Source organism: Protopterus annectens, chromosome 2.part1 (assembly GCF_019279795.1).
Source record: "Protopterus annectens isolate FY-2018-M chromosome 2.part1, PAN1.0, whole genome shotgun sequence".
Lineage (NCBI taxonomy): Eukaryota > Metazoa > Chordata > Ceratodontiformes > Protopteridae > Protopterus > Protopterus annectens.
Window position 1 is genome coordinate 1,565,526,474 of NC_056729.1, and position 26,488 is coordinate 1,565,552,961.

A 26,488-nucleotide genomic window follows, 5' to 3' on the forward strand; every position below is an offset into this window, starting at 1 on the left:
AGCGTTCTGGTCTAGAGTCCCTATAGACAACATATGTTCAGCAGCTACTTGGTCCTCCTCTCATACATTCATTTCCCATTATAAATTGGATATGATATCCAGGAGTAGGGCTTCCTTTGGCTCCACGGTGCTCCGGAATATTCTTCCTTGAGGGCCGCCCAAGGTTTCTAGGTAGCTGGGGACTCTGTCCCACAGGTTGCAGACCAAATGAAGTTAACTACTTCAGATAAAGAAGTTATGTACTCACCATAACGTTCCATCTGAGTAGGTAACTTCATTTGTCTGCAACCAACCCCCACATCCATTCCCCCTAACCAGTTTCGTGCTTCTTAACCATGGGATAGGATTGCTCATTCTGTTAGGCAGTAGGTTACTGGCCTCTTTCGAGGGTCTTGTGGAGTCTTTATAGGCAAACTCGATCTAAGGATGGGGGATGTGTAGCAGGGGATTATGGGTAGGGGAGGAGCTGGGAGCTCGGATCTTTTAGCTAGGTAAAGCTGCCGGCTCGGATCCGAGGATGGATCCGATACCCACAGGTTGCAGACAAATGAAGTTACCTACTCAGATGGAACGTTATGGTGAGTACATAACTTCTTTTTACCAGCAGTTATTTAATGCAACACTTTCATGGTATGCACACTACACCAGAATACTAGGAGACCCAACTACTAGGATGCTAGCATTTAAAAATGGCACCTTAACATTTCGGATCCTATGTAACCTCAGATTGTGACGTATTCTAAGGGGAGGGCTCTCAGCACTTTGAAACCACGAGGCAGTCAGCTTAGCCTAAGGAAAACAATCAGCCAGGTAGGAACCGGACGGATAATCCAATTATAGTTAGAAAGCCTATCCAACCATAATATTAGCAGCTACAATCTGTAACTGGACTGAGCAAAACATGAAGCCAACAATATAGCATTCCAGGGAATTGTTAGCAGTAATCTAGGTTGTAGGAGTCAGATTCTGGGTAGAAAAGGCTTGTTACTAGCGTCCTGCAAGTGTGCATGCCAAATGAGCCTGTTCTATGAAATAGCAAGAGCAGCTTTATTAGGTAAAGACAACATACTCTATAGCAGGGATATTTCTAGAGTAAATATCCTGTTCCACTCTGTACCTCCATTCAAAATGTTTGAAGTTTCAAAATTTCGATTGTATGGTTTCGGCCTTTTGAAGTTCGAAGTTTTGAAACTTTGAGCTTCTGAAGGGGATCCCTTTGGAATATGGGAAGATACCAGAGCACAGGGCATGCAGACTCTAAAAAGAAGACACACTAGCAGAGAATCAAAAAGGGGAACATCTTGTTGTCGGGTGACAATGCTATCCTCTGCCCCACTGTTAAGAATTATCTTATGTCTATCCACTAAATTTTTGAAATTAACTTCTTTGACTCTACTACCTTCTCAATAAAACTGTTCCAATTATTTGTCACCCTTGTGAAAGATACTTCTGAATACCTGAAATTGTCAGTGAAAGAAGACCTGTGGTCTACTGAGACCACATGGGTGTTGCAGCTAGTCTGCGCAGAGCAGCATCACCACAATGCTTAAGTCAGCCTTAAGTTCATCTATTTTATGCATATTTAAGCCCTCCTAATGACTTACTCTGTGATGCTGCCACAGTCATCACATTCAAGGCCCTCCCATATACCCTTCCTCCCATAATTTTTTGTCCTTCCATCGTAAATCCATTTCTACCAACTGTCCCTAGTAATGCAGAGGATCTAAAGCATATCCCTCTTTTACCTACTTTTTTTTACTGGAAACAAGCCTCCCTTTCCAAATATTTCTTAAATACTAGCTCCTCCATTCCTTGCAGTACTTCAGTAACTCTGCACTGCATGCTTTCCATCAGCCTGACATTCCTTCCATTCTGTGGTTGTATGAAATGCTCGCAGTATTCCAGATGTGATCTTACAATTTTCATGTGAGGATTTCTGCATCTTTGGAATAATTTCCCAGCCTTATCAGCCCTAGTATCATGCTGGCCTTTGCAACTGTTCTTTTACACTTTATTGCATGATTTAGCTTAGGGCTGATTAGCAGACCTACCAGGCTTTTCTACTGCTGCACTTAGGGTCACCCATCAGACATGCATTCTGTCGTGGATCCTTGTCATCAAAGTGTACAACTTTGACTTTTTTAAATTAAATCCCAGATAGTAATCATCCAGTCTGCAAGTCAATGCAGGTTTGAAAGTCAGCCTTTCCACCTTTGACCTCCCTATCAATATCATCAGCAAACACATTAACTCCATTGTCTAACTCCATGTAATATTTGATGTAAATATGATAAACAGGACTTAAGTAACCTTGCAGTAATCCAGTGCTTACTAATTCTTCTTTTTCTAGCACTCTTTCACAACTTCCGCTCATGGTTTGGCTCGAGTAGCCAGTTTCCCACTCACGTCACTATTATGAGTTCCATTTTCATACCCTCTAAAATCTTTCCTAACCTGCTGTGATATAGAATATCATGCATCTTGCTCATATCTAGGTATAACACATTCCACTTTTTATTTTAGTACTGACCTTTTCAGTAAATAAGATCAGGATGAATTGGCAAGCCTCCTCCTTAGTGAAGCCATATCACCCATCATTAACATTTACTACATAGAATCTTTAACCACCTGCCAGGCAGATCTTTTCCATAATCTTCCCTGGGATTGAAGTGACATTTTAATGTCTCTTTACATTCATCAGTGTGCAAGGGAACCGCCACTACCAACCTCAGTCCTGCAGCACCAATATAGTATCTAAGAATCGAGATTATTCATTTCTGCCGGTATTTCACTTCTTCACATTTCTCCTGAGCCTCCAGATTGTATCTCATATTCTAATCCTAAATCAGGTACATGGATTCTGTTCCCAGGACTGACAGCGTAGCACTATTTGAAGGTAATGCTGTATTGTTGGAGAGCTAGGCAGACTTAGTCTGCTTTCCTAATGTTGTTGTGTCTTTCGGCTTTTCCTGGTTAGGGGTTGGAACTCCGGTCCGCTAATGATTGGCAGTAGATTTTCACATGCTGAGTTGCCAGCCCTGACGCACAATTTTCAACTAAGGTACGCCCATTCACGCATGTCTCCAGACAGAAGACGCTCTAGCTGAGAATCGAACGTGACAACGTCTTACTGTGACGCGACAGCACTACTGCAGCACCACCATCGCAGTACAGTCTGCTTTCCTAATGTAGTCTGCTTTCCTAATGGCTATTCAATATTTCGCAGCATTTCTCACACTAAAGAATAGTTGACTAAATTTGCCTTTTTTAGACAAACCTAGACTTCTTTCATTTCCTTGTCATCAGATGAATAACTTGAGGACGGTTTCCTTTTTGAAAGGATTTATTAAAACACATAAAACAAACAAACAAAAAAACAAGTACACACAGAGTACAAAATAAAAGGTGATTGTGTCACTTACAGTTTCAGTAACGCTTGTACAAAAATGTCTGTTATTCTCTGTGCATTTACAGTATCACAAAAGAAATGATACGAAGATCATATATTGTATGTCAAGTAGCTTTCAAAGCTTTAATTCACCCTTCAGGAAATTACAAGAGTCTTTTTTTTTCACCCTTGAGGTTTTTTCATATATACTGGAGCTTAAAGCATCACCAAATAAAGTTATACATTCCACAGCTGTGCCTTTCGGTCTGGAGAATAATCAAAATCTGTTAAATACTGGCCAGAAGTTCACTTTGCTTTAAAAAAAAACGTTAATTAAACGCTCTCACTCCAAAGGTTAAGATAAAATAAGTGTCTTTTTCCCTTCTTGTTTTCTACATACATAAAAGTATGCAGTTAAAAAATTTAGCACTTCTTTTTTGCTTTAATTCTTTTCTTCAGGAAAAGAATATAAGATATTTACTCGTATCTATATATATATATGTATATGTGCCTTCAAGGCATAAAAAGTAATTTGCCATCTTGAAACATAGCTAATCTGAGAAACATACAGTGGGTCAAATACATACTTTTAATTATTTAGGACAAGGATTTTAGAAAGGAAACTGAAGAGAGGCTGGAGTTTCTTAATGTCACAGAAGACTGCAAAATGTTTTACTTGCACTATGTTTGTATTACAAAAGGCATAAATAAACAAAGCAATATTTGACATGGGATGCACCTCATTTAGTACAGCCTTTAATTTCTTACAATAAACTAACCCAGCTCAAAAAAGAGCAAACTGACAACAACAACTTTTTTAATAGACAATGAAATACTGACTATCAAAAACTTAACCGATACCTGAAATCTACTCAACCCTTCTTCTCAAAACCAGGGAATGATAATTAGATGTGCCAGGAGGCAAAATGAATCGGTGATAGAGTCTTTGGGATAGAAATGCAGAACAAAGCAGTGATTATGGTCTTGGCATGAAATAAGTGTGCAGATGGCAGTGCTGGCTAAATTATAACCTTCTGCATTAATATCTACAGGTAAATGTATGTGGAATTAGATTCTAAGGTTTTGAGATAAATGGAAAAAAATGAACTATGGAAAGTAAAGCATGTGGCAATAAAAGCTTTACAATATTTTTGAGGTAATATATGAACAATGATGGTATCACCCACATTATGAAAATTATGCTTTTAAATACGTCTTTTTACTTTTTAAGACTTATAGATGTTACAAATAACTTTAGAAGTTGTCAGATATGGGTGATAGAATATTGTATTTTTAGCTACTATGTAATTTTCTTTCAAGTTTATGAGATTAAATGTAATAGATTTAACACAAAAGAAGGAAAAGGTCACAAAGGAATGTAAAAATTAATTTACCTAACAAAGTATTTAAATTTTTGGCGAGCTTTGTATATTTCACTTAACATTTTCCCAGTAACTTTTTATTCTGCAATACAGACTCTGGTTTGTTACAGTATTTCTGAAAATTCAAATCAATCTGACATAGATCCTGTTGCATTTTCTACTGTTTCATTATAACCACAGGTTCCTATTACTATTCTGGTGACAGAAAGAAAAAAAAGAGATAGGTGAAACCCTCTAATACTCTGGGGCACCAGTAAACTTAACACTAATAGCAGCGTACGTATCTGTAAACTCAATGCAGCTTAAAAATTGCAATAATAATATGCACTGTACTGTTTAGTGAAGGTGTCCCTCCACCAATACATACCTCTTGGCACCAATGAAATGTAATTTGCGTTCTGTAAAAAAATCTCATTTTACATGCACCAGTTAATGTAAAAAAAATTACCAGATGAGGGAGATGAGGAAACATTACTTACAGTCTTGGAAAAAAAAAACTGAGGAGGGGCAGCGTTTTAAAATGTTTTGTTCATGCCTAAGGCATTTATATAAATATTTAGCAGGTAACTGTGTACAGTTTTAGTATTGTCACCTGGGAACATTCAAAAGGATTTCATATGACAGAAATACTATAAAATCTGCACGTCTCCATTTACACTGGGAACATTCTAAAACTCGTTATGTAAGAAAATTATTAACTTCCAGTTTCTCATTCAACTAAAACAATGGCAAGTATTTAAAATACTAATTGTTTTAAATTTATACTTGAAAAACAGAACACCTGAGCCTAAAGAAAAATACTGTAATGGTCAATGTTTGTCATTTCTCAAGGAATGAAAATCCCAGGCATGGGCAGTTCACTCATTCATAGTTCTCATTTTAAATAAACTGGCAATGCAGAAATAAAGAAAATGTTTAACACTGGTGATGCTAAGTTTCCATTCGGTAAAAGTCAAACTCTTCTTTTTTTTTTTAACAAGACACACTTTCAAGTCTTCAATAAGAAAAAAGTGCAAAAAAGATGTACAAGGAAAGTCTCCTTCCAGCAAGAGGCTCCTTAGTATGATTTTTGAAGAACACTTTAAAATATGCAAATGGCTGCTTTATGTTATAATTGTATTGGTAGTTCAAGATTAGTCTTCAATACAGATGATGTCATTAGACTTTCCTTTGTGTTCCACAGATCCACTGTCTTTAAGAGTATCTGCTAATTTTTTGTCCAGTTGACTTGAGGATGAGCCATTTGAAGTTGCTAAAGGAAGAAAAAAATGGAAAAACACATTGAGTCACATTAATTTACAAACAATTGTTCATGCTATTTATTGTTTACATATTTTATTTATACTGATCTACTGAAAACTACTGTACACTGCTGAAACAAACTGATTAAATACAAATTAGTTTATGTGATCTGTGCTCATATCATGAAAATTCCACGAAAAGCAGCCCTACTCTCATTTCCCCCAGATGTTTCTGTTCAATGACTTGAAATGCAAAAACCTTTGAGTCTTATTATAACAAATAGCTTACACATTCATCCACATTCTTCAAACAGAAACAGACTTTTTGTACTGAGTCACTCAACCATCATTGTAAAAATCTAAATTATCTCGGATGGCTAGAGCTACCCAGGCAGATTCAGTATAATCAATTCATTGTTGCTCACAAAGCACTTAACCAACCAGATAATACACCTGGCCTGAAAAACATCATCTACCCCCACTCCAACCCCAGATCACTCCGGTCATCTAACAGACTATTAGTGCAAACCATCAAATCCAACAACTCAGCTGGTGACTCCCTGTTCGCCAACTCTGCTGGCAAAATTTGGAATTCCCTTCCTGCTAACATTACCCTGGATACCACCCTATCTCAATTCAAAATAGCTCTCAAGGAGTATTTCAAGTCTCAATGGATATATCCCTGCTCCAAGCCTGACTAAATCTTTATGCATACTGGTGTATCCATCCTATGTCTGTAAGTGCTACTCAAATATCTTTGTTAAGCCAGTTTAGAAGATTGTTAGACTGTACAAATTTAAATGTACTAGAATAAGTGGTATATTTCCATAAATCTAACTAGACTGTAAAATGTGTTATATTTGTATTATGTTATGATTGCTCCTGTTCAACATGACATTGTAATGATTGTATATGTATACCTTTGGAGCTTTTCTCCCTGGGCCTCCACTGAAAATGGACATGTATCCAGTCGTACTATCCCAGTCAACAAATGTAAAATAAATAAATAAACAGATCCCTCTAAAAGCAGAGATGTGCTACTATTTATTCAATGTTATTACTTAAACTGCTGAACTATTGATTCTAATTGTGCTTTGCATAATTTGTACTAGGGAAAAGTCTGTTTTTTTGCACTGAGAGCTTGCGCTGCAAGAAATAACTTGTTGGTTTTCTGGACATATCATAACCCAGGAAACTATGGAGGTTAACCTAATGGCTGTGTAGCTTTTTATATCAGTCTTCTCAGGCCATAATCAATTTAGCTGCAATTAGTTGTCCTTATATGTGCTGTCAGCTACATCACACAGGCAATTGCTAAGATAGTATTATTGCAACCTCTACTATTGGCTATTCATCATGACCTCTTATCTTAAACTACTTGCACTGACTGGCTAAACAGCCAAATAACAGTTTAAGATAAATTAATCCTTGTATGAAATAAACTTTCCAGGCTGACATGGAAGACAAATCACCTTATGTCCTTTCTGTAACCAGCTCTACAGAACTAAGTTTGTTCTTCTTTCGGCTTTTCCTGGTTAGGGGTCGCCACAGCGGAACTACAGTCCGCTAATGATTGGCAGTAGATTTTTACGGTGCTGAGGTGCCAGCCCGACGCCTACCCTTCAACAAAGGCACACCCATTTACGCATGTCTTTCGAACGCCACTCAACCATGGGGAGGACATGCAGACTCCACACAGAAGGCACTCCAGCTGAGAATCGAACGGGAGAACCTCTTGCTGTGAGGCGACAATGCTACTGCTGCACCACCATGGCTCGCTAGCACTACAGAACTGAGTATTCTATGGAATTGTGGAAACTGTCAAATGCTTACAGGCGGGGAACTGTCAATCAGCATAAATGACATGATCTGTGAGTGGTGCGAATATCTTCAATTATTGAAATAACCCTCTCACTTTAAAATAGGGTCTTTGAGCACTACACTGTACAACCAACAATTGTCATAATTCCACTAAATCAACATATGCTGAGGCTTTAAGTTTCCTAAACCTCTTAGAACTAAGAAAGCTAAGCCTCAGCATAAAAGTAGTATTGCAATAACACCATCTCAATATCTGTGAGTGACCAGTCTGTAGGGTGCATACTTCACCCTGCCACTAATTAAAGGAATGCAAACAGAAATGTCCTAGTAACTGGTGACTCCACTGTCAAGTACACAAACTCTGGACAAGGATAGGATGACAGCTGGTTGTTTCTTCAGCAGGTTTTATCTATGTGCTAGTGAAGATTTAATGCCACTGATACCAACTAGGGATTTAGATGGCTTCCAATGTGTCTGTACATGCAGAAGGAGGTTGATTAGAGCACTTCATGTGTAAAAAACAGTAAAAGTTATCGGTTTGGGTAGATTTCAATTACTGCCTTCTAATTACACTACATGAAAGAAGCAAAGAAGACATTTTATTTATTTATATTATTTTATATTTGTTAGCCAGGTAGGTGGGCTAATCCACTGACTCGTTTTACCTATGAACTGGGCTAAGAAAGCAGTTGCAAATCATATTACAATACAAGTTAACAATACAATAGATATGAGCATTACAGCATTAATTAGGGTACAATAAACTACATCACAAAAGGGAACATTAGCAGAGCAATTCAGAAGCAGTGGAAGACACAAAGGAGTAATAGGAGATGCATCAAAATATACACTTAACAGATTATATATGTTATATATATGCAGTTATGACGACATTCTGGAAAAAGTAAGAGAAAACCAACCAGAAATGGAGAAGATATTGCTGTGGTTAGGAAGAACTTTGCAGCTGTTAAACAAAAATCAGTCAAAGTGCTGTAGACGTCAAAGTAATTTTGAGGAAAACAATACAGTAGAGAGTCAATTATCCGAACTAATTGGGACATAGGGCTGTTTGGATAATCAAACTGTTCGGATAATCAAACATATAATTGAACCAGATAAAAGACTTCTAAAATCTTGTTTTCTGTATGCAGGAATACACTTTTCAACCATTCAGTGATTTCAGTGGACAATAAAGCATATTTTTCAAACAAGAGCTGGCTCAAAAAACATGCTCAAGTGAATATGTATAAAGTTTACAAATTCAGACTTTATGATTTTTCCTACCCGAAAACCTTAGAAGGCTGGTTTGGATAATTGACGTTTCAGATAATCGACGTTCAGATAATCAATACTCTATTGTAAATCAAATACACTCACAGATGTTTAAAATAAGTGAGACATCAGAAGAATATATACAATAAATCCTAAAAGGCTAGAAGCAATAGAAGCTTTAAATAGCTATTGAGATGAACTGATAAAACCACAAAAGCGAGGCGGAAATAAAGAAAAGACTGGCTGAACATAAGGCTTCTCAAGAAAATATGTTTCAAAAAATAGCATAATTACAACAGCATGCTGATAAAACTTGATATCTCCTATTATAGTAGAGAAACTGGAAGAAATAGGTTGCACTAATTTTAAGTATAAATGAGGAATTGGACTGGTATACCACTACAGAATTTGTTAACTGAAAGGGCAAATCATGTGTGTTCTCCAAATTAACCACAAGAAAGCATCCAAGACCTATAAGATGTAGTTGCAGAAAAAGCTATACCTAACAAAACTGTGAAAAATTGGGGACATTAGAATGTTTGGGGAAAATTATTATTTGCTATGGCCACTACAGCCATTTGTCTTAAGAATATCTTTGCCTGAAGGATCAAAGGCATTTCTGGATGAAGAACAGGTTAAGGAGGAAAAAAAAATTCACCAACAAAGAGCTAGCAAGCTAAAATGGGATCTGCTTCTCATTCTTCTCACAATACAAAGTCCGCAGGCAGGCTTTTCTAATGGAACTTTTTTATTATTCCAAAAGAAAATGCCTGATCGACATAAAAACAAAGGAGATAAGTAGAATCAGAAAGTATCTTGGACCTGAATCAGAGACCAGTGTTGGAAGGTCAAGATGCTAAGGAAGAAGATCAGTAACAAGGTAAAATTAGTGAATAAATGGGCGAAATGTAAAACGTCAATCCAACTATATGTAGCTTAGAGATTACAACTCTGATTCTAGTAGAAGAGGGTGAAAAAGATATAAAGTTGTTTGAATTTGTTAAATTGGTTGAAGGAATCCAAAACATAAACCTCGCCCTTTAAAGACAATGAAGTGAATGAAGAAGTAACTGCAAATATTGAAAAACGCACATGTTCTTATTACTATTTTAATAAAATGTATAATGTACATTACATGTTATACTGTAAATCAGTGCTTTGCAGTCTGCAGTCAGAATATTTTTAAATGTGATATGAGACACGTATCAGTTACTGCTGTAACAAGATAGGAAAAGCTGGAAAAACAAGTTAAAGCTAATATAATGTCATCCTGTGCTGCTGGCTGAGGATATTAAAGTGTACTGACTATATCATATTTATATGTAGAATTAATAATTATTTTCCCCTGTTTTTATAGAGGAGGATATCTAGACTAAAGTCCTTAGTTTAAGTTAAAATTAGGGGATTTTCTTAAGAAAATGCTCTTGAAAAACGAAAGAAAATTATAGAAGTATGTCAAATTGTAATTCTTTCTTGTATTTGCAAAATTATTAGCCATTTAGTTTTCTACTACCACTTGTTTTGGCTGGAGACAAGGAGCAAACCAGTGCAAGCAATGAATCGTGAAAGGTTCTGAGTAACTACAAAGATTCTTTCTTGCATTTAGTTAGTAACTGTTTTCCCTATTAGCAAATGCTGCTGGAGATAATGTGTCTACAAAAATAAATGTTTCCAAAGACATGCATCTGGAGCATTTCTCCCTGGGCCTCTACTGAAAATGGGCTCTGTCCTAGTCGGGCCTTCCAGGTTAACAAATGTTAAATAAAATAAAATAAGAAATTAATCAGACAAGGTCTGAACAATGTGGTCTCAGCAAAATGTACATGGTATCATATATTTAACTCTTAAAGGAAAACTGGTAAACACCTCAGAAAAATAAATGCAGTATGGAACTACAGAAAGTGAATACTTATGCATGAAGCTGCTTTGTTATCAGGCTTAGTACTTAAATGAATTAACTATAACAGCGCACAATCTAGTTTATTTATTTAATAGTAGCTACTGCACTTTTTTTAAGGCTAAATGTTAGTCTAATGAAAGCAAATAAGTTGTTTTTCACATCTCAGAAGGGGCATCTCAGACATAAAATAAAAATTGGTTACCCAGTTTATCTGATTTATAAAATAAAAATGGACAGCAATCTGTGTAAATAGGAATACAGACTCTAACATGCTTTAGCATGTTTAACCCAGGCTTTAAATAAGTAATGCCTGTATATGCGGCCATTGATTTGAGGCAACTGCTCCTATTTAGAGAGGTAAACTTCCTTTTCAGAAAATGATATATAAGTTTATATTTTTGCTGTGAATTAAAAGAGGTTGGGGTTGGGGTTGAGACATGTTTATCTCTTTTGTTTCTTCACTGTTTTATTGACATGAAATGTCTGGGGAAACATGACAAGTTCAAATACAGATGAAATGAAACAACTATAGAATGATCAGTCTGCCAAACAATACTCCACACATGTAAACTACAAGTTGTAAACACACATTCAAAAGGAATGTCACATATAATATGTGGAAGTAATAGCTTTCACGTACAAATCAAAAACAGACAGTCCTGAATTATATTAAGTAGGGTGCAAACAGAAATTTTATTTTATTTATTTATTTGACATTTCTTTACTGGAAAAGTCAGACTGGGTCAGAAAGTGCCCATTTTCAGTGGAAGCCTGGGGAGAAACGTTCCACATTCACAATCTTTCAAAAATCAAGTACGATATTTAAAATCACAAAGTATCATGTTACACTACAAAACATGAAGTACAGATATTTAAAATCACAAAGTATCATGTTACACTACAAAACATGAAGTACAGATATTTAAAATCACAAAGTATCATGTAAAGTATCATGTTACACTACAAAACATGAAGTACAGATATTTAAAATCACAAAGTATCATGTTACACTATAAAACACAAAGTACAGATATTTTAAATAATAAAGTATCATATTACAATACAAAACATAAGACTGAAAAATGTTGTAATGAGTAAAATATAAAACATGGTTCATAGTAGACTGCAATGAAAAACAGTAACATGAGTTGGAGAAAATATGTGAGGAAAAACTCATTAGCCATATTATTTGTTACATAAATTAGCATGATAAATGAGACTTGAGACAATTCAATAAGATATTTAAAGATATATTAGAGATTACATGATTAGAGACATTGAGGGGAAACTGAGTGATGTCTTAGTATGAGAAGAAGGATGGAGAGAAAATAATATTATAAGTAGAGTGCAGTGTAGTGTGTCTTTAGGTAGCTTAGTTAAGTAGGAAGGAAAGAGGTAGAAGAAAGGTCTACAGAGATGAAGTGGATAAGGTAAGATAGTGGGAAAAACAAAATAAAGGAGTGGAGTAGGAGGTTGGAAAGGGTTGTGAAGTGTGATTTATGATGAAGGGGGTGAGTGAAGTGTAGTCAGTAAGTTCAGCCAGGATTATGGAAGATGCATTTGGATAGAAATGAGCATGTGCATTTAACAAAGAAATTATTTCAGAGTGGACATTTAGCAGAGTATCTGGGACAAAGGAAAATGGAAGTAATAATACAGATTGCAAGATGGCCTTAAATAGTGCCCATCAATAGTGACAAGAAAGGGGAAAAATATAATAATGGTAGATTTGTGGTAGTAAGGGGTTAGAGGCAGGGAAAGAAGATTATACTGGCATGTAATTATATTTCACCTTCTTTTCTTCTTCTTCTTCGTCTTCTTTCGGCTTTTCCCAGTTAGGGGTCGCCACAACAGATCACCTTGTCCGCTCATGATTGGCAGTGGAGTTTTAAGGTGGCGAGTTGCCAGCCCGGCGCCCAACCTTTCACAGAAGGCACACACACACTCACACCTAGGGCCAATTTAGAGTGTCCAATCCACCTACAGCATGTCTTTGGGATGTGGGAGGAAACCGGAGCACCCGGAGGAAACCCATGCGATCACAGGGAGTACATGCAGACTCCGCACAGAAGACACCCCAGCAAAGGATCGAACTGGAGAACCTCTTGCTGTGAGGTGGCAATGCTAACCAATGCACCACCGTGGCCGCCCATGTAATTATATTTCACCTAAACTACTATTATAGAGCGTAGAAGAATTGTGGAAGAAATAATAAGCTTTCAACGGGGAATATTATTTATGAGTGTGGACTAGAGCCTGATTTGCAATACTGAGAATATATCAGGGGGACCTAAAAGGGAAGGTAGACTTTTGAAAAGTTTAAAAGAACAATTGGTATGGAAGATGCAAATTCAGTAGCAGGATCTCAAACATAATTTGCTTATTATTCCTAGAGATATGACAGCTGGGTTAGACTTGACAGAAATTAAATTTTAGAGGAGCGTGTGCATTTAACTGAAAGCTACAATACCCATCCAATATGTATATCATATCATAATTGCAATGAGAGGATGAGATGAGATAAAATAGTGATGTGTAATCAATCAATGGGGAAGTTGAAAACATGATATTCCTGTGGAAATTTGGAAGTTGGGGGAAGAAAATCATAAAGTTCTGAAAAGTTTTTTTTTTTTTTTAAATATTTTGAAGTGTGTGTTTGGAGGGTATCTTGAAAAAAGATACTACTCAAAGAGGGTAAAGACCCATCAGATCCATATCACATGTTTATTTGTATACAAACAGAATGGCAAAAGTATTACTAAACTTGACAGATATGCATCAGTATGTTTTTTTTTTGGAGGGGAGGTAAACATTTGACAACATTAATAGAACAAAGATGATAAAGATCGAAGCAGAGCTTGAGAAAACAAAATATTCAATAGATCCAGCATGGATTTTATGAGTGAAAAAGTGACAGCCTTTGCATTTTCTGATAGAATAATATTGTCCATGTCAGTTGCACAACAGGCATTGCACTCACCACTGGTGCAGAGGGCTATGCTGTCTTTTGATTGAGACATTAAACTTAGGCTCCATCTACTTCAATTGTTGGTAGCTCAGCTTGATATAAAAGATCCCATAGCACCTACCAAAAATATTAGAGGATGTTCTCCAATACCCTGGCCAAACCTCCCCTAGTAGAATAAATCCCACCTCAGGTCTCCCTTAAAAAGATGCCCCTAGCCTAGTGGGACTAACCTGATAAAAAAAAAAGACAAATAAATAATTAAATAAATAGTTAATGAGGATATTTGAAGAGTTGGAGGCAGAAATTAAGGTAGAAGGGTTTCTCTCTAACAAACTGTATTTGGAGAGAAGACCCAGGCAGGGATGTCCTCTTTCTCCACTGTTATTTTCTTTACATTTAGACACTGACAAAGAAAAATAAGGGATCCACAAATTCATAGACATATCTGTTAGAATACTCAAGAAAGGATAGCTTTATTTGCAGTTGATATTATTTTGCATTTGATAAATCCAGAACAGGACATTTTGGTGTTGTGAAACATTTTGAAACAGTTTATCTTTTTTGGGATATAAAATACATGAAAACAAAACAACAAAACAAAGGCTACAGTGGTAAATTATGTACCCACATATATATTGGTAAAACGAAGCATTAAGGCAGAAGGGTTCAAATGGATTCTGTTATGGCTGCTAGAGATATTTGGGAAGAAGCTAAACCAAAGATAAGACAAAAATTGAGAAACTGGAAAATCTTGACATGTCGTTTCTCTCTCTCCCCCTTCCCCTATTAACCAGTCACATTTATTCTCCTTCATCCTGGTCTCCACCTCTAGTATAAGAAAACATATACTGAAACTAAACCCAACATTTTTAACTGCTGACCAGCTCTGGAAAAATCCTATAAAATACCACTATACAAAGGTGGCACATTGATAGATTTTGCTAACTACAGACCTATTGCCATCCTAGTCTATCTAAAATGTTAGAAAAATTTATCCACTCACAACTTATGCAATACATTAACTCTAACAACCTTCTTTCCAAATCCCAATATGATTTTTAGAACTCATCACAGTACTACCACTGCCCTCCTCAATTTCACCAATACCATAAACCAATATAGCAACCTGATATCTTCACTACTTTTATATTTATCGAAAACATTTGACACCGTATTCCATTAACATCTTTTTGAACTTTCTTCCTTGGCCTCATCCAAACCTCTCTGTCATGGCTCCATACCTTTCTTACTGACAGGCAACAAGCAGTCAAATGGAAACAAATCTTTTCTGCTTTTTAACAGTCACTGATAGCATCCCACATGGATCAATATCAGGTCCCCCTATTATTCAACATTTTTATAAACAAACTCTACACTGCCACCCACATCCTTGCAAGCACAGTTTAATATGCAGACAACTCCATCCTTATATACATAGCCCCATCCTTGCTGACATTTCATATCATCCAAAATATTTTCACTGCTACTGAACTTTGCTAAAAGATGCAAATCTACTTTTAAATCCTAAAAAAACCCCAAAACTTACATTTTTCATTCCGAAATAATTTCAAAATGATAGAGCGTCTTTCAAAATAACCTCATACAACAACACAAAAATTAAAACTGTAACCCAAACAAAGCTTCTGGGCCTCCTAATTAACAATAACTTCAATATTGCAAGCCATTAAAAATACACCAGAAACTCATCTCCCTCCATAGAACCAAACACTACCTGACAGATGATGCAAAACAAACACTAGCATCTACCTGCATTCTTCCATCCATACTATATACCTCTCCCATTCTTGTAAACCTAAATACTACACTTACAGTTAAACCTCCATCTGTTACAATAAAGTAGCTAAACTGGCTGACAACATTTCATATAAGACTCATCACTGCAGAGCCCTGAAACAATTAAACTGGCTTGAGCTACCCAACTATTTAACAAGTTCACAAATTATAATTGGACGCAATATTATACACGCATCAGAAAAATGTCCAGCACTAAAAGATTCCGTACAGCACTACTCTCCAGGTAGAGACATTTGCTCACCCATTAAGCTCTTAATAATTACAACAGAGTCTAATAACTAAGAAGGTAACTCACTATAGTCCCTTTACATATCTAAACTATGGAACACCATTTCAACATATCTAAAACAGATTATGAAGCTTTCTGCCTTTAAATCCTTACTAAAATAATAGCTAAACCACATGCAGTCATGCACATGCTCCTCACATACGTAACTCCATCTTCCTTTGTCAGTTCATACACCCTATCCCTTTATAACCTATATCCCTATCTACACAACAAACCTTTCTATCACTCCTCCTGTATTTCCTTTCTCCTCGTTGTATTTCAATTCCTTTCTGACCTTCTCACCGTATCCATCTCCTTCAAATGCTCTCCACCACTTTCTTATAACCAGGTTCTATATTAGTATGTAGCCTAATATTCTTGCCCTCATTGTCCTTAACTCATCAGTTATACAATGTCTCTCTCCCTGATATAGCTTTAACTACTACCTAATGACTAATGTTTCACACTCCTTACTTCAATTTTATTTATTCCTAACATCCATACTGCAACCCTCTGTGCCTATGTTTACAAACCATATTTAATGCCTGCTTGTCACATATATTACACATTAACTGTCTGCATAGTAAATGTATACTATATCATGTATAATCATCATCATCATCCTATTTTCTACAAGGGTTTGTGATGTTGTGCCAGCTGTCACCATTTCTCTCAATTCAATGCCACTTTTCTACCTTGTTCAACAATCATACCTGACTATCACAGGTCTTCTGTCACAGAATCCAACCACCTCTTTGCTGGATGTCCTTGTTTTACCTTGCCTTATTCCCGTCTGTTTCAAATCTTCTTCATCAGTCTGCCTTCTGCTTTTCTGCACATGGGACCAAACCACCATAATCTGTTCTCTTTGACCTTCTCTGCAATTGGGGCTAATTTGGCTTCTGCTCTCATGCCTTCATTTTTTCATCTGTCCCACAATGAGCTTCCTAAAACCCATCTCAAGCACTTCACCTCCATAACATTTTAACTTCAACTGCTCTGCCTTTACTGCCCTGGTTTCTGTACCATACAGCAGAACTGGCTGCACCACTGTTTTGGATACCTGACTGTTCACCTTCTTAGGCATTCTGCTGTCATACACTACCCTGACATTCTGTGCCATTTGGCTGCAGCCCTTCTGACTGTAGCTTTGACTTGCTCATTCAACCTTCCTTTCTCCTCAACCAACCCTCTCAGATACTTGAAGGTGATAACGTGTTCTATCATTTTTCCTTCTATCTCAATTGACTTCCCCATTTGCTGTGATTACAGCTAATTTATCTGTATTCCATTTCATCCCATGTGCCTTCAGTTTTGCATCCCATTCCCCTATCCTTTGCTGAAGTTCTTGCACAGAGTGTGCCTGCAATGCCAGATTGCCTGCATATACCAACTTTGCTGATCTGTCCCCTCTGAGCTGTTGGCTAATATAACCCATCACCAGTATAAACAGCAGTGGACTCAGAGCTGAACCCTGATGCACACCCACTCCCTCAGGAACCCCTCTGTGAGACCGAACATTGTTCATACTTGAGTTACTGGGTCCTTTTACATAGCCTGCACTAATTGGACTTCAAACCTCTGGAGGACCATCCAAGTTAGCTTTCTTGAGACTTTGTCATATGCTTTCTCCAAGTTAGAAATGTCCAGTTGGACTCTTTCCTAATCGCTAGCTTCTTCTCAACTATCCATCTCACTGCAAACTTAAGGTTGGTTGTGCTGCATCCTGATCTGAATCCAAGCTGCTCATCGACTTACTTTTTACTACTCTGCATATTCATTTTATCAGTCCCCCTCTCCATAAATTTCATGCAGTTTGACAGGAGTTTGGTACCTCTGCACTGCCCTTTGTTCTTGTACACTGACACTGGTATGCTTATTGTCCACTCATCTGGGCTATGTCTTTCTCTCCATACTGCAATGAGTGCCCTCAGGAGCCTTCTAGCTATCTCACCCAATATCCTGATTATATCTGCTTTGACTTCATTTGAACCTACTGCTTTCCCTGACTTCATTTTTCTTAGTGCTGTTCTTTCCTCTTCTAGGGTGGGTTCCCCCTCTTCTTTCTTTGTAGGCTATGTCTGGGGCAGTACAGCTTCTGTGGGATTTTCTTAATTCAGTTGCTGCTGGAAGTTCTCCATTCATCTGCCTTTGATGCCATGCGGACTGGTGAGCAGATTATTTCTGGCATTCCTTATGTAGAGGGTCTATCTCCTTTATCTTTTTGTCTTTGCCTTACAATCTGAGAGAGTTTCTTTGTGCCGTTATCTTTTTGTCTTTGCCTTACAATGTGATAAAGTTTCTTTGTGCCATCTGTAGACTCATTTTCCAGAAGTGGGTAGAGGGCCTCTGATGCTTTGTTCTTTGGTACTGCAACTCCTCTCGGACATTATCATGTATAATGTCACCACAACAGAAATAGATATTTTATCTTTATATAGTGTCACTGCAGAACAATTACCTATTTGATGTATTATGAACTACTGTATGTATATAATATATCTTAAATGTATCTGCTGGAGCTTTTCTCCCTGTGCCTCCAGTGAAAATGGGCTTTGCCCAGTTGGATTTTCCTGGTAAACAAACACAGACCAAAATAAATAAATAAACGCTAGACTGTGGCAGTAAAGGCATACAAACTACAACCACTGATATCTGTATTTGAAAGGCTATATCTTTGTGCCCTTGAACATTTCATCATGAAACTTTTAGATAATAACAATGAGAAATTCAGCTACAAGGCACCCACAGGATTGTAAGACTGCAATTCTAAAATCACAACTTGCACTGCAGCACACCTCTGAATTTCACACACCTTTAACTGCCTGACAATATGGTACTGTAGCTATGGCATGTTACACCTGAAAAATATATTTTTTCCTGTAGAAATATAATGCAATTTTACTTCTGATCTGCAAAAAACTAAGAAGAGAAGTAGCCTAGGTCATTATTGTGTCCTGTACACTTAAGAGAAGTTTATAGGTTCATAGGTTCATAGGTTCATAGGTTTATACTAGGCTATCTGCCCTAAGGCATTTATAAGTCTAGAAAATACTGTGCCCATTAGTTTGTTGTGCCTCTGTCCAGCAGTGACACAGAGATGATTCCTGGGGTAAACCTATGATCTCCCATCCACAGGTCTAGATTTCTCTTGAACAGAGTCAGCGAGGTGCTCTGCCTCACATGGACCGGGATTTTATTCCACAGCATAGGGAGTCTCTGAGTGATAAATCTATCCCTCCAGCACGTCCTATTTATATCCTCGCTTGCTGTAGTTGTTTTGGTGGATTTGGATTTTTTGAGGTGGAGCATGTCCATTAATTCCGGGTTGGACATGGCCTTGTATGTCAGGCACATGTCACCTCTGAGCAGACGGTATGCGACTGAATAGAGCTGGAGTTTCTTCAATCTGGCAGCATATGACAGATTTTGGAGTCCCTTTATCCTTTTGGTGAGGAACTTTTGGGGTCTCTCCAATTGCTGCAGATGTCGGGTGAGATACATCCCGAATGGGGCATTGTACTCGATCATTGGTCTGATAAGTGAAGAGTGACACAATGACCTCACTAGATCTGGATGTGAATCCCTTCATGATCAGGTGGGCAATGTAGAAGGTCTTTCTAACCACTTTAGCAATGTGAGTGTCAAAGAAAGGCCACTGTCAACCTGGGTCCCCAGGTCCCTGATAACCTCTTCTGTGCTTAGTGGATTGCCACCTATATGGTAGCTTGGGGTTACCTTGGGTATGACTATACATTTTTTGGCGCTAACTTCAGGCCATGGCTCTGGCACCAGCTATCTGAGTCCCTTCTGAAGGATATCCGTCCGATGCTTTCCACTATGGAAACTTTGTCAGCCAAAGTCCTCCCATGTTGGCCTGTACTTCTGAGAAGTAGATGCCAAACAATAGGGGCCAAGGACCGAGTGGGACACCACTTGTGACCGGCTTGAGTCTGACACAGCCAGCAACTCTAACCCTGTGGGTTCTGTCCTTAAGCCAGTTTGCAACCCATCTTGTGACATATGGGTTTACATTTAAGCTGGTAAGTTTTTTGGTATTGTGTGCAAGGTCAAGGTAGGCTGTATGGACTGCCTTTCCTCATCAATGGCCTTGGTGACTGTTTCAAGAAGTCAACCAAGTTCAAAAGGCATGATCTTCCCTTGACAAAGCCAAACTGGGTCGGGTCCAATGTCTGCAAGTCCCCTATATCTTTGTTTATGAGCTCCATTATGATCCTCTCCATAGCTTTGCAGACTAGACTTGTTTCCTGTGGTAAGGCTGAGATTAAACAGCTGCCTTATGTGCGGTTTAATTCCTCATTTAGCTCGTGTAGCACACAGCCGGGGACACCATCCGTCCCATTGATGCTGTGTTTTTAGCTTTAGAGAGCAGCTTTCACCCGCATTTGAGATGTCCGGGAGGCTACACTCGGCTGGGATAGTTATCTCTCCTTTAGGGGAGAGGGGTGAAGTTTGCACTGAACCTGTCTGCCAGTATGTTGGCAATGTCTGTGGGTTCAGTGATTTTTGTATCATTTTGGACTAATTCTGAGCATATCTGGGAGTTTCCACCCAGGTTCCTAACATAGCTGAAAAAGGCCTTATGATTGTCCTTTGAATCCATGGCAATTTTTCTCTCAAAATTGGCCTTAGTTGAAACAGTACTTCCAATGTAAACTTCTATACTAAAGCGCAGTTACCAGGCTTAAACTTTTTGATGGTCTGCCTATTTTTATAAAGCAATATTTCTAACCCCCTTTAAGATTTCATAGTTACAAAAAGACGATCAGCCAAAAAAAAAAAAAAAAAAAAAAACTTAGACTGCCATTCTACCCTTAGAGTGTTCAGCATGATAATATGCACTCCAAACATCAGTTGCTAAAACATATGCACTGTTAGTTATGGCATGTTTCAAACAAAACAAATCTGGAAATTATATGGAATTTTCACTTCTGTTGAAATAACACCTCCGTAGAGGAGTATCCTAGGCTGTTCATTACAATAACAGCATAAACAATAATGGAAGCTGAGTATAATGAGCAAACTGTCAGACTGTGGTAGTAAAGACTTATTACAAAAAAAAAAAAAGCCTATTACCAAAATGTCTGATGCCAATCTACTAAAGGTTGTATCTCAGTATAACTTACATTTCTTTATGAAACTTTAAGGTTTGTTTGTTCTGAGCATGTTTTCCAGGCCATCTTGAATTGGAGATGGACTATTTGTACTTTTGTGAGAGAATTGTGCTGATTGGGACCTGTCTGGTGAATGGAGGTCGGTCTAGGCATGGAATAAGCATCCACATTGTTCCTTTTGAATCTTTTTAAAAATGTTTTCCAAGGTTTTAGCTTTTTGTATTTAGGCCCAGCATTTGAGCAGGTTTCTACTTGTTTGCTCATCTCGCAGCATTGCAACAAAGCTGGACAGTTAAATTCAAAAAATTTTCCCTAAAGCCCAGGCAGAAATATTCATCCACTGTGCTCCTCCATGATCAATTCTGAATAGTCACCCCTAGTGACAACAGTCTTCAACTAGCATTATGGACAGTTGGACTACCCCTATTTCTCCTGCCAACCTTGTTGACTTGGGTCTCTTGAGGCAGTGTAGCAATTGCCTCATGTACACAGACAGCCCTCTACTAACACACACTACTACAGAGTGTGAGAGATGAATTTACATCAAGAATCTAGAATCCATGCTCTCTCTCACACTCAAATCAGTAATATGGAGAAGGATGTCAACTCACCCATCACTACATATGCTTATAGTATCACTACTCATACACATACCACATACACAGTGGTTCTCTCGAAAAACTTACTGAAACACCAGAGACCTCCAAAACCCAAGACTGCTATAGCACAGTCCCCACAGCACGCAAGACACATAGCAACACCAGTGTCTCACCCACTAAGCCACTAGGGTGTAACACTCAAAAACAAATTTTCTTGTCACTAGAGACTCAGTAGTGAGACACATGGATGTCCCACTCACCAGGTTGGACAAGGAGAAAGTCATGATCAGCTGCCTGTCTGGTGCCAGGATTCGTCATATCACGCATGCACTCAGGTCTGTCAGCAACAAGTACCATTATGACTCTGTCATAGTTCATGTTGGAGTGAATGACCTGAGATACCTCACTGGACTATATGAAGACAGACATGGTTGAGCTCTCTGAGTATGTGTCCCAGGCAGGTATGTCCCTAGCCTTGAGCAGCATAAAACCCTCACCTAGAATGTTCCCACAGTATAAACCAAAAAAATGATTAATTTCAATAATTGGCTTAGTCATTGTGTCATTCAAAGGGGATCCAGTTCCTGTCAGTCTGGGAAGCCATGGTTGACAAACCTCGCTGCTTTGCCAGAGACAGTTTGCACCTGGCACCTCGAGGCTTTTGACTGCTAGCAAAGGCTCTTGCTTCCCCCATAGTGCCTTTTCTAGGCACGGTATCGAAAACAGCATTACCAACATAAAATTAACCAAGCAGAGCAAAATAAGGGTCATGCTGCTAAATGTTAGGAGCTTAAATCAAAAACTGCACCCCCTAGAAGCACTTCTATCATTAGGAGATGTAGATGTCTGTGCAGTCACGGAAACCTGGTTCAAGGCCTCAGACAGTACCCCAGCCTTGCAAGGCTACAATGCCTTCTATACCTTTAGACCACAAAATGAATGTGTGAAAACCAAAGGAGGAGGTGTTTCAATCTATATTAGAGATAAATTCACCTCCTGTCTAGTCAGACTAGACAATTCCATGGAGTTGCTCCAGGTCCAGGTTACAGTGGGTAAGACCGCCATTCAAGTCATAGCCAGTTAAAGCTTCCCCTCCATGGGTCACGATGCCCATGAAGCCTACTTGACCAAACTGGAAATAATCTAAATTTTACGGAACACACTGGTTATGGGGGATTTCAATCATCCCACCATCAACTGGGAAACCTACGCTAGCCCTAATTTGCTAGTGCAAAAGTTCCTTGACTTTGTTAATTCAAATGCCCTGGAACAAATTTCCATACCTTGACAAAGGGAGCAAACATTCTAGATGTGGTCCTCACCATGCCAAACAGATGCACTGCCACAGCTGTTGGACCTCATTAGTTAAAACAGACCACAAATCAGTACCTTCAAGCTAGCACTAACACTAGAAATCACAAAGGGTGAAATCAGACTACAAAACTTCACCAAGGCAAACTATACCCTCCTAGGTTAAGGTATAAATGCATTCCAAGCCCCACTCCAAGCTGGAAGTGGTAACTATGCCAAAGCTTACAGTAAAGCCCTGTATAATCACTTGCATAAGTGTATAAACTCGGCTGTACCAGAAGGAATCAAAGTCAGAGCCCCAAGTAAAAACAAGCTGCCATGGTGGGCATCCAGCATCAACAAACTTTACAATAAAGGCAAAGAGTTGCTTTCCAAGAAAACAAAGGCAAGGCCCCAGGAATGGAAAAGCACCCTTTGCAGCCTCAACAGCAAGCAGCCTCAACAGGCAAATAAAACAACTTAACAAATCCTCCAAGGATTCCTTTGAGAGAAACTTAGCAAGTACAGACAAGGATAACCATAACGTATTTTACAGCTACGTACAGAACCTAAAGGGAGGGTAGGACCCATGCATGTGCAGAACTAGTGGCTAACAGTATCACACACACTAAGCCTACAGAGACAGCAAACCTGCTAGCAGATAGGTCTCGTGAAAATTTCACTCCCTTGTCCCCTCCTAACTTACAACAAACCTTCCCCCAAACGTTCCCCCACCCTACATATCTGAAGAGCAGGTCCTCAAAGCCTTGTTCAAGGCAAAAAAAAACCACAGCCTCTATGGGACCAGACAACATCCCAGGATGTCTTCTAAACAGGCTAAAACATGAACTAGCATCACCACTAAATACCCTTTTCAATCATAGCCTAACCACAGGCTTTGTTCCTGCGAAATGGAGAGCAGCAACAGTTATTCCCCTCCACAAAGGTGGCCTAGAAATAGACCCAGGGAGTTACAGACCCAAATGCCTGACCAGCCTCAGCTGTAAGGCCATGGAATGCATCATTATGGACCTCATAAATAAAGATATAGGTGACCTCCTAACCCTGGATCCTAGCATTGCCTTACACAGACTGACTAAAGTCCCTGTCAATATACTCCACATTGTATAGACTTCTTAGGGGAGACTTATGCCTGGCCTACACAACAATCCAAGACCCAAACCTAATGAACTTGCTGCATATCTATAAATAATGCATATCTATAAATCAAATGAGACTAGGGCTACCTGTTCCAGGGACCTAAATATGGCCTTGAGCTTAAAAAGGACATGCTGGAGGGACCAATTTATCTCCCTGGAGGGACCAATTTATCTCCCAGCGACTGCCGCGTCTTTGAAACAGGTTACCAGTACATGTGGAACAGAACACCTTTATGACACTTTTCAAGAGGAACCTGGAAAAGTGGATGGGGCACCGTAAATTCTTACTGGGAATACAGCCCGCAATCCTCCTGGACATGGGCAGTCATCCCTAAATGCAGTCTTGGGTACTGACTAGCATTTCTATGGTATTACTTTGGGATGAAATGACTAGGCTTAAAATGACCTCCGTAATCTTCTATGATCAAAATACAATGAAAACTCCTATTCTACTTTTAAGGAATTTCCCCTGCAGCTCAATGTTGAATTTGAGGCAAACCACCTTAAGCTGAATGAAAACTTCACATTGTATTACTAACATTTTTCAAGTAAAGAAATATTTTTTTTCTGGTGAAATATATAATGTTTGTTTTATTTCCAACATAATGACAACTTAGTATACATACTATTATGGAAATTAGTTTTATCTATTTTTTGTGCAGAAGTCCAGTAGACCCCCCCCACCCCAGTGGAAACCATGTATATTTCCAGACTGTGATGATAAAAAATATCTGAAACACTAAATTTACTAAATGTATATAACTGTTGATAAGTCAGTTCTCTAAAGGCAGTTAACATTAAAATGTCAGGGAATTCTAATATACTTGGGTACAAAACACTCAAAATGCAATTCTATCCAAAAGGAGTTCATTGTATTTTCGCCCTGATTTGCATAGCACATACTGTTTTTCTAAGCACAGAGAATGCAATATTCATTCTACATGTAGTAAAATAAATGTTAACTTAGCTGGTGTAATAAAAATTTTGTTTTGATTTTGGTCAAATGAGGGCTAAGTGCACATTTATTCTAAACATTAATTTCACCCAGCCTTACAGTGGTCACATAGCCCCCAAGTAGAAACTGCATACAGTGCCAGACTGAGACAACAAAATCCTGTGGAATTTTGGAAAGAAGTGGTCATGTGCCCATTGCCCTAAGGTAGCTTACAATGAAAAATGAGGGACTTTTAAAAAGACTCCTGAGCACAAAACATACTGTCTCAGTAGAATATGCCTCCTTCTGAGAGAGTGCACCACTTCTGATTCTGATGTCATCAAATCGATATTTTGGCCACATTGCTTCTTGACAGATCATGGCCCTCAGCGAATTACATAAATAACCGATCACAAGTGGTCATATAACTCCTTTTCTTTCATACAGTATCCCAAAAATGATATCCACATTCTGTATGCTTCTGAAGTCTTATTGAGAAAAAATTAAATACACATTATGGCCACAGTAACATACTTCAATGTGCTGTTGTTAAACATACTATCCCATAGAAAGCCATATAACAATTACCTGAAAATGATCATGTAACAACCGTTAATTACCATACAGTATGCCTACTCAACCCCTACCAGTCAGAGACATCCATCTTATTTATTTATTATTTATTTACATTTGTTAACTGAGTAGTGTCCAACTGGGCCAGGAGCCCGTTTTCAGCAGAGACCCAAGAAGAAAAGCTCCACAAACCATAATAATTATAATGCAATTAGTAAGATCTAAAAATTATACCTTAGTAGTCATATGTTAATTAAGGTAACTAGGAAAAAAATTATTGTGATAGCACAACGTAGTGCATATCATGTACTGATATGTAGATAACTGAGTATTTTAACACTAACAGAGACCAAAACAAAATCAAAGAAATATATAATTAACAAAATTGACTGACAAAGAAAATTGCATAGTGACATATGTCATAGCATAATACAGAGATTCTTGATCATTGCAGTAGTTAAAAATCTAACAGGGCTTGTGCCAAAAGTTTCAACTCATATGGAGAAATGGGATTGCGCTGTTTAAAGGTGAGGAGAGAGTTGTGAAAGTACTAGGAGAGAGGAAATTATTTGAGAGAACTACAGGAGCAAAGTCAGGTGTTTTTGAGATATTCTTTTGTTTTTGTTTTAAAGGAAGAATAGTTGGGAATGTTTTGTATGTGTTGAGGGAGAGCATTCCACATCTTGGCTATTTTATTTGAACACAGGGAGTCACCATGGTGCTGCGGTGGTGGTGCTGCAGT

The 26,488-nt window shown here is 38.2% G+C and overlaps 1 protein-coding gene across 3 annotated transcripts in view; it reads right to left on the reverse strand.

Moving 5' to 3' along the window:
• Window positions 1-3,504: 3,504 nt before the first annotated feature.
• Window positions 3,505-26,488, reverse strand: part of CHD5 (chromodomain helicase DNA binding protein 5) — a 2,140,358-nt gene continuing 2,117,374 nt past the window's right edge. For all 3 annotated transcript variants that reach the window (XM_044063016.1, XM_044063014.1, XM_044063013.1), the window contains one exon: window positions 3,505-6,022. In XM_044063016.1, the coding sequence (XP_043918951.1) occupies window positions 5,978-6,022 (45 nt within the window). In that variant the 3' untranslated portion in view covers window positions 3,505-5,977. The remainder of the gene's footprint in view (window positions 6,023-26,488) is intronic.